At 46.8% G+C, this 7,522-nt stretch overlaps 2 protein-coding genes across 2 annotated transcripts in view; both read right to left on the bottom strand.

The window, feature by feature from the left end:
- Positions 1-1,818: 1,818 nt before the first annotated feature.
- On the bottom strand, positions 1,819-4,506 carry HOXA5 (homeobox A5). Its single transcript, XM_075140760.1, has 2 exons — positions 3,869-4,506; positions 1,819-2,886 (listed from the first exon to the last, which is right to left on the bottom strand). The coding sequence occupies exons 1-2, from the start codon at positions 4,428-4,430 to the stop codon at positions 2,636-2,638; spliced, it is 813 nt and encodes a 270-aa protein (XP_074996861.1). The 5' UTR covers positions 4,431-4,506; the 3' UTR covers positions 1,819-2,635.
- A 732-nt stretch (positions 4,507-5,238) lies between these two features.
- The window catches only part of HOXA6 (homeobox A6), a 2,793-nt gene continuing 509 nt past the window's right edge, over positions 5,239-7,522 (bottom strand). The window contains exon 2 of the mRNA XM_075140857.1: positions 5,239-6,848. Within this exon, the coding sequence (XP_074996958.1) occupies positions 6,589-6,848 (260 nt within the window). The 3' untranslated portion in view covers positions 5,239-6,588. The remainder of the gene's footprint in view (positions 6,849-7,522) is intronic.

The following is a 7,522-nucleotide window of genomic DNA, read 5'->3' as shown; positions in this document are numbered from 1 at the left end:
ATACACGCGTACACACCCTTTGTATACATAAATACACCGATATTAGACACACATATGCATGTGCAGGGCTTTATACAGGCGTATACATCGATTTGTACATGCATGCACACACACACATAATTTAAATATATTTCTATTTATGCAATTACATATAGGATCTGGAAAAAGTTACAGCAACATTATAAATGCGCATCCCCGAAACACATTACACGCTCGCAGATGGACATAGATACATAGCTAAAGCTTTCTGCACAACCCAATGCAGAAAATAGGAATCTTAAGTGCTCCAGTACAGTCTGTGCCATTTTAGTACTAGCTCTGATGTGCAACATATTTCACCAATCCAAAGATTATTACCACATCAGCACGCCTCCAACTCTATCATGCCTACATAAGACACTGCCCCGATAATATCAAGCCCTATCTATTTTGTTTCCCCTTTTTTTAATCGCCTGCAGTAACTACTCTTCGCTAAACAAAACCTCTCCAAACTTGGAGAGTCTATTGGAGCAAAGGAAGTAATTATGTTCTGCGGTAGTCAAAGTGATTAAAGCTAGGCCCCAAAATCCATCTCTGCCAAAGTCGCTTATTGTGGTTTACTTTGATTTGATCGTTAAAATAGAGAGCTAGCTGCTGCGAGTGAAGGGATGGGGGGGATTTGCAGCGCAACCTGGATCATTAGTGGTTGATCCTGCCTCTCGGGCTCGGTGGGACCGTCCTGAAAAGCTCCAGGCGGAGAGGAAGGGAAAGAGAAAGAGAAAGAAAGAGAGAGGCGAGAGCCAGCGAGAGCGAGTGGGAGCCTCGGCTTCCCCACTGTACAAATAAACTTTAAGGAACTTGTGCACAAAACTTACCTTTGACTTGCAAGGAGCCATTTTTCATACAGTATTGAGAACTTGTGGTTTGGATACTTCTGTCCCTAAACCTGACAATTTGAATGGCCAGGAGGCACACGTAGCCTGCAAAAGAGTCAAATGAAGTCCAGCGTCAGTGAGATTATATGTTATGTGGTATATAATGTTGGATGTCAACTCCCCAAAACCATAAAACTTACTTTAATGGCACCACGTGACTTTTTATAGCCAGTGAGCCTATCTGTCTGTGCTATGGATGATTTTACGATCTAATTCATAGACAAAACCCTATTCATTTGGCACCCAAATGTCATATAGCCGGAACTGGGGTTTATAAAGTTTACTGTTTTATAACTTTTAAGGGAAGGCATCAATGTAACCAGGCAGTAAATGTGCAAATCTTTAGTTGCTCTTAGAAGCTCGGAAGAGTTAACCATTCAAGCTCTGATGGGGTAAGTAACATTACGTTTATAGCAAACTAATTGTAGCGAAGAAAACCAAAAATCTTTAAAGGCTGAAAAGTGGGAATGTGGCTAGCGAGGGTTACTAATAGACGCAGAGGGCTCGGACGTGGCTGTCCTGCAAATATACTTAATGGAACCACAGGAGAAATTCTAGAGCGATGCAAACACGCCTTGGAGTTAGCAGCGTGTTTTAACAAAGCACATGTTTTTGTTTTTTTTTTTTCAACCATCAGCAAACAGCTAACAGTTGATTTACCCACAAAGGGTGTTGATTGTGGTCCTGCGCTGCAGCTTTCCACCTAGCGAGAAACCAGTAAGGAGGAACTAATTGTCAAACTTTCAATTAAAAATACTGGTAGCGGACAATCGCAGCATCTACCATTTCCAACGTGCAGCAGGAGCCAGGTAAAATATTATTACAAACTCTGCACGGGTTAATATTTTTTTCAGAGGCAAATCAGGAAGCACAACTTCTTGCTTTGCACAAACCAGACCACGAAAACTTTACAATAGAAAGTTTATTTTTTTTGTTGATTTCCAGTCAGTTTTTTTTAAAAACAAATACAAAAAAAAAAAAAAAGCTGATCACAGTTTGCTCAAACAGCCAGACTTTGACTATATTTGTAACTTTGTTCACAAAAAACATACATCACAGAAGCTGCGCTTAGTAAGAGCCACTTCTAAGAGTTCGTGCAAAGAGTCATATACAAAGGCACAGCAAGGACATACTGCTTGGAATCACAGTTTTCGTCACAGATTCACTATTCACTACACGTAGGACAAGTTCAGTTGATTTCATCATTTCACCTCTACAACAGCATTAATTACACAGGAATTATATAGGTAGTTTGAATAAAAATATTTTTAACAGCTTGGAGCTATACAGACATTAACACTTGACCACACATGCACAGTTAAGCAGGTTGAGTGCAACACATAACATTTGTACTAAACCGGGGGAGGGTTTCTTTCTCTCTCTCCTTCTTTTTACCTTCTTTTTTTTTTTCTTTTTTGTTTTGTTTTGTTTTAACAGTTACTTCAAGTAACACAGCTCGCTTCATATAAATAAGTTAAAACATCTATTATTTTTTTCAAGACAAAGCCATTCAAGACAAAGAAATGTACGATAAAAGCAGATCTACTTATACACGCGAGAGAATGGTAATAAACAGGCTCATGATTAAAAGATGAATAAGGGCGACAAGAACAGGGTTTCTTCACAGAAGTAACACAAGGAAGTTTTAGAAAGTCAACTTAGTACTGACATGAGACGCAGGGTCAGCTAATACTGCTCAGTACTTTTAATTGATCAAACGCTTAGGGACGGAATGCCCCTCCTGCAGCTGCCATGCTCATACTTTTCAGCTTATTATCCTTTTTCCATTTCATTCTCCTGTTTTGGAACCAGATCTTTATTTGTCTCTCTGAGAGGCAAAGAGCATGTGCTATTTCAATCCTTCTTCTGCGGGTCAGGTATCTATTGAAGTGAAATTCCTTTTCCAGCTCCAAGGTCTGATAGCGGGTGTAAGCAGTCCGAGCCCTTTTCCCTTCTGGTCCCCCTATGTTGTCTGGAAGAGAAAAGTACATGATTTAGATTCTCAGGAGCCACTCGGAGCCTTCATGTCTTATTGCAGCTACTAGCGACCAGGACCGTTATTCTCAGTCCTGCTTGGTTTTGTTTCTGGTTTGGATAAATGCTCAACAAGTTTCCCCCTCCAGCCCCTTTTAGGAAAGGCTTGGGGGAGGGGGATTTGGTGGTCTCGGTAAGTTTTCGCTTGGATTTGGGGTTCGATTTTTTTAAATTGATTTTTTGGGGTTTTTTTTGGAGATTTTTTGGAAGGCTAATCCCCACCACGCCTCCCCCAGATAAGCTGTTTTGGAGGATGCCTCTGCTGCTAACCGGGTTTTCAGGGCTGGGAGAGCAAAGCTGAAGCGTGCAGCCCTTTCCCACGGCTGAGCTGGGGAAGGCTCTGGGAGGCAGCGAGCTCCCGGCTGCTCCCCCAGCAGCGAGGGCAGGGCAGGTACCCGGGGCTAAAAGTTGCTCCGCTTCCCCGCGCCCCTCAAGCCCTCTCCCCGGAGTTTGGGGCGACTCGGCCCCCCCCCTCCCCCACGGCTTCCCAGCAGTGAAAACTGTCCTCCTCGCCCTCTCCTATTCTCTTTTTAATACGGCTCGGCAAAATAAATGGGGTCAGCCGCGCCGTTCCCACTGGAGGATCCCCCTTCCAGAGGAGAGCCGGGAGCAGCCTCTGCTCCCGATCCCCCTTCGGGAAGGCGCTCTCTGCTCCCCCGCTGCCCGCCGGGGCCGGCGCGGGGAGCCAGGCGGGCTGTGTTTTTGGGGCCGGGCGTTTTTTTTTTCCTCTTTTGGGGGGGACTCGCCCAGAGAAGGGAGCGTGCTTCCCTGCGAGCAGAGTTGTGCTGTGCGCGGAGGCTGCCCGCTCTCACGCCCTCCTCTCCCCCTCTCCCCGACCTTGCTCGGCGCAGCCACCCGGTTTACATTAAATCCTCCTTTTCCTCCAGAGAAATAAAGAAAGAACAGGGTATTTGCTTTACCATGACTTATGTGCAGTTTTCGCATCCAGGGGTAGATCTGGGGCTGTGAAGGCTGGGCTGTGCTTTGGTCGGTCGGGGCACTTGCCTGCTCGCTGCTTGCTGGAGTGTCTTCCTCAGTCCCAGACGAGGTGCCAACCCCGTCTCTGCTGATGTGCGTGTTGCTGCTGGAATTGGACGAAGTGCTGGTGGAGTTGGCGAGGGAGTTTTTCACCCCGTGGTGACTCTCGCTGACAGGCGAACCGGCCACGGCGGTGCAGGGCAGAGGGTCAGGGGGAGGCGAGTGGGAAGACGTCGCGGGCTGGTTGTACCTGGGCTCTGTCGAGGCAGAGGTGGTGTTGGCCGGGTAACTGCGGGGTCTCTCATTGGCACCAAAGTGGGTGGAAGCAGAGCGCCCGACGCTGAGGTCCATGCCATTGTAGCCGTATCCGTACCTGCCGGAGTGCATGCTGGCGGAGTCCCTGTATTGCTCGCTCACCGAGCTGTGATCTCCATAATTATGTAACTGGTAGTCCGGGCCATTTGGATAGCGACCGCAAAATGAGTTTACAAAATAAGAGCTCATTTGTTTTTTGATATGTGTGCTTGATTTGTGGCTCTTGGTCGTTTTGTGCGTCTATAGCACCCTTGCACAATTTATGATGAATTATGGAAATGACTGGGACATGTACTTGGTTCCCTCCTACGTAGGCACCCAAATATGGGGTACGGCTTCACATCACGTGCTTTTGTTGTCCAGTCGTAAATCCTGCCTGATGACCTCTAGAGGTAAACTCGTGCACTGGTGGGGGAGCTGGGAGGGCGCGGGCGGCCCGGGGCGCGCCGCCGCCGCGCGCCGCCGCGGCCGCCACCCGCCCGTCCGCCGGCCGACAGCGCCACCCGCTGGCGGCGCGGGGGATGGCGGCGGCTCGGCGGGGTCGGCCCGGGGTGACGGCCCCCGACGGCGGCGCGGAGCGGCGCGGAGCGGCGCGGAGCGGCGCGGGGCAGGCCAAGACCGCGCCCGCCGCCGCCGCGCCCGCCGGCGGTACCGGCTGCCGGCGGCGAGACTGCGGGGCCGGCGGGGCCGGCTCCCCCGCCCCGGCCGCCGGAGAGCCTTGCGTGCCGAGGGGGCTCCGCTTTGTGCTTGTCTTCTCCTCTGTGCGGGGCTTATTTACACCGGTTCACAAACACCACACGATCCATCCTCGGATGCTGGCAAGGCTCATGTCCCTTTTTTTTAATATATATACATATATACATATACATATATATATAAAAAAAATTCCCCCCTCCCGGCCCCTCTTTTTCCCGTGCCGGAGGTTTCGAGAGGCACTCGGGTCCTGCCGATCTGAAATGGTAGGTACCTATGAAAGATAAATATCGTGCAGCGCTTTTCCAACTAGGGGGTCAAATTCCAGGCGGCTTTACGGCCGCCGTTATTTTTCGCTTCTCGGAAAGAAAAACTCTAAATGCGGCGGTAGCCATTTTGCATTAGTATTTTCCAGGTTTGGCTTTTAAAATATTTAGAGCGGTAGCCCAAAATGCACTGCCTTCCAAACAAAAGAGCCTTGATGCATATACAAGTGTATTTGTACACAGCTTCACACGCACACTCACGCACACACAATATAATATAGAGAGATATAACGTATATATTAATCAATATTTTCACTGTGCTTATTTTACTTATACAGAACTCGAAGTGGAAGCATGGCAGCTACTTTTCCTTGGAGTATCTATTTATTTTTTCCATTGCTAAGAAATCCGAACGTAAATTAATATACCACAGAAGCAGGGAAGAAAATCCCCGAGTTAATATGACAGACACTTTTCTTTTAATAAAACAAAAAAAAAAAAAGAAAGAAAGAAAAGAAAAGAAAGAAACATCGACCCAAGCCCACGAAGCCCCACGAAATGTAGTTCATAATTCAAAGCCCCTTCAGTGTAGAGCTGAGCTCACCGAAACCTCAGCGCAAGCTCAACGGGAACCACAAAAATTCGCCCGCCTCGAAACCTCTTCCCTCGCTTGCCCTGAAGTTTAACGCCGAGTTTTTACTTTAATACTAGTAGTGCAGATTAGGCAGTTTAGCGGCATTTTAAAAAATCTCCCTGCAATTCATCTTCGCTTTAACTGCAAATTTATACCCAGGGTTTTATACAACGATTTTTTTAAAGGATTTTTCTTCTTTTTGCTATTTAAATATCTTATCCATACGTAAAACTTTTTTTTCTTCCCTGCAGACCATAAGCTCCCAAACACAGCATAACGAGACGGCCCGACGTAGCGGGAGTTAGCAAAAACATAAACCCAAGATTTTCTAAAATCTTTCGTATTTCTACAATATGAACATTTCTAATTTAAAAAAAAAAAAAAAAAACCAAACCAAACCACCACTCACTTATCTCTTCTCACACAGGCACGCCAGGGACACTCACCCACACACAGATGCTCACCTCAAATATTTAAAAATCTGGGCCATTTCTCTAATAGTTTAAGCAACGCCATCTACGCTTTGGAAAGGTGGTTATATACATACATGCCTGTAACTTGAAAGCTAGGACTTCGACATATATTAAAGAAAGTCACAGATGATTGCAAATGTACATCTTTTAACCAAGCCTTTTGGGAATTAATAGACCGTGACAAACTTATAGGATTTTAGTAGTAGAAGGAACACAAGGTAAATAATAATAGTAATAGTAAGCGCTAAGGAAAGGCCTGGTAGCGTTTATTAAACGTGGTTCTACTCCCCTGACTTTTCCTCTGTTTCTTCGCTGCTGGGCTGTGTGGAATTTATGAATTTGTTTTCCTTTTTCCATTTCATCCGCCTGTTTTGAAACCATATTTTAATCTGGCGTTCAGTAAGGCAGAGAGCGTTTGCAATCTCAATACGTCGTCTTCGGGTTAAGTATCTGTTAAAATGAAATTCCTTCTCTAACTCTAGCGTTTGGTATCTGGTGTAAGTTTGCCTCCCTCGTCTCCCATGAGTTCCATATACTGTACCTGTAGAAGTAAAGACAAAACGATCGCGTTGGACAGGGCCCAGTGATTTCAGACCAGAAAGAGCGGTTAGTATATTCTGTCTCCTTTTGCAGGCACAATCACGGGGGGTGGGGGGTGGGGGGGCTGCTCTGGTTTCCTGGAGGCTTTTTTTTTTTAGTCCCTCTTTTCCTTTTCTCCTGCCTGACCAGCTGTAAATGCGGATGTGCAGCGTGCTGACGGTGGTGGGGTAACTGGGATACAAAGAGGCTTTAAGGTGGACCTAGGGAAAGTGGAGTAGGTAGCACCCGTGTGAATCGCTGAGCAGTGTCTACCCTCTGCGTGTTGAGAGCCTGTGCGCGCACACACACACCACACACGTGTGCGATCCGGGGAGCTGCACGCACGTGTGTGTGCGTGTGTGTGTGCACGCATATGCGGGTGTGTTTACACAAACAATCTATTGCCATGGCTGTGGCAACAGAGGGTCTGTAATTTAAGTAGAATTATAGACATCAGCTAAAGATCATGGAAGAGCCTTTGCCATTTGCTCCGGAATTTATTGCCCTCGAATGCAAAGCAGCATCAGACTGGTCTTGCTAAAAGTTTAACTTACCAAAAAAGAAATGCGACATACAGTCCAGCAAACATAAACTCGGGAGGAGGGGAGAGGAGGGGAGTCATTAGCAAACAGTGGA

This window comes from Calonectris borealis, chromosome 2 (assembly GCF_964195595.1).
Source record: "Calonectris borealis chromosome 2, bCalBor7.hap1.2, whole genome shotgun sequence".
Classification (NCBI taxonomy): Eukaryota; Metazoa; Chordata; class Aves; order Procellariiformes; family Procellariidae; genus Calonectris; species Calonectris borealis.
The sequence above is the reverse complement of the archived record's forward strand: the minus strand, read 5'-3'. Positions and strand labels throughout refer to the sequence as shown.

What these genes read in the sequence shown, in the direction of transcription:
- HOXA5 (XM_075140760.1), bottom strand. Translation starts at nt 4,430, where the DNA reads ATGAGCTCTTATTTTGTAAACTCATTTTGCGGTCGCTATCCAAATGGC. An exon ending in AAAACTGCACATAAGTCATG is followed by an intron (nt 2,887 to 3,868) that starts GTAAAGCAAATA and finishes TTTCTCTTCCAG; the next exon opens with ACAACATAGGGGGACCAGAA.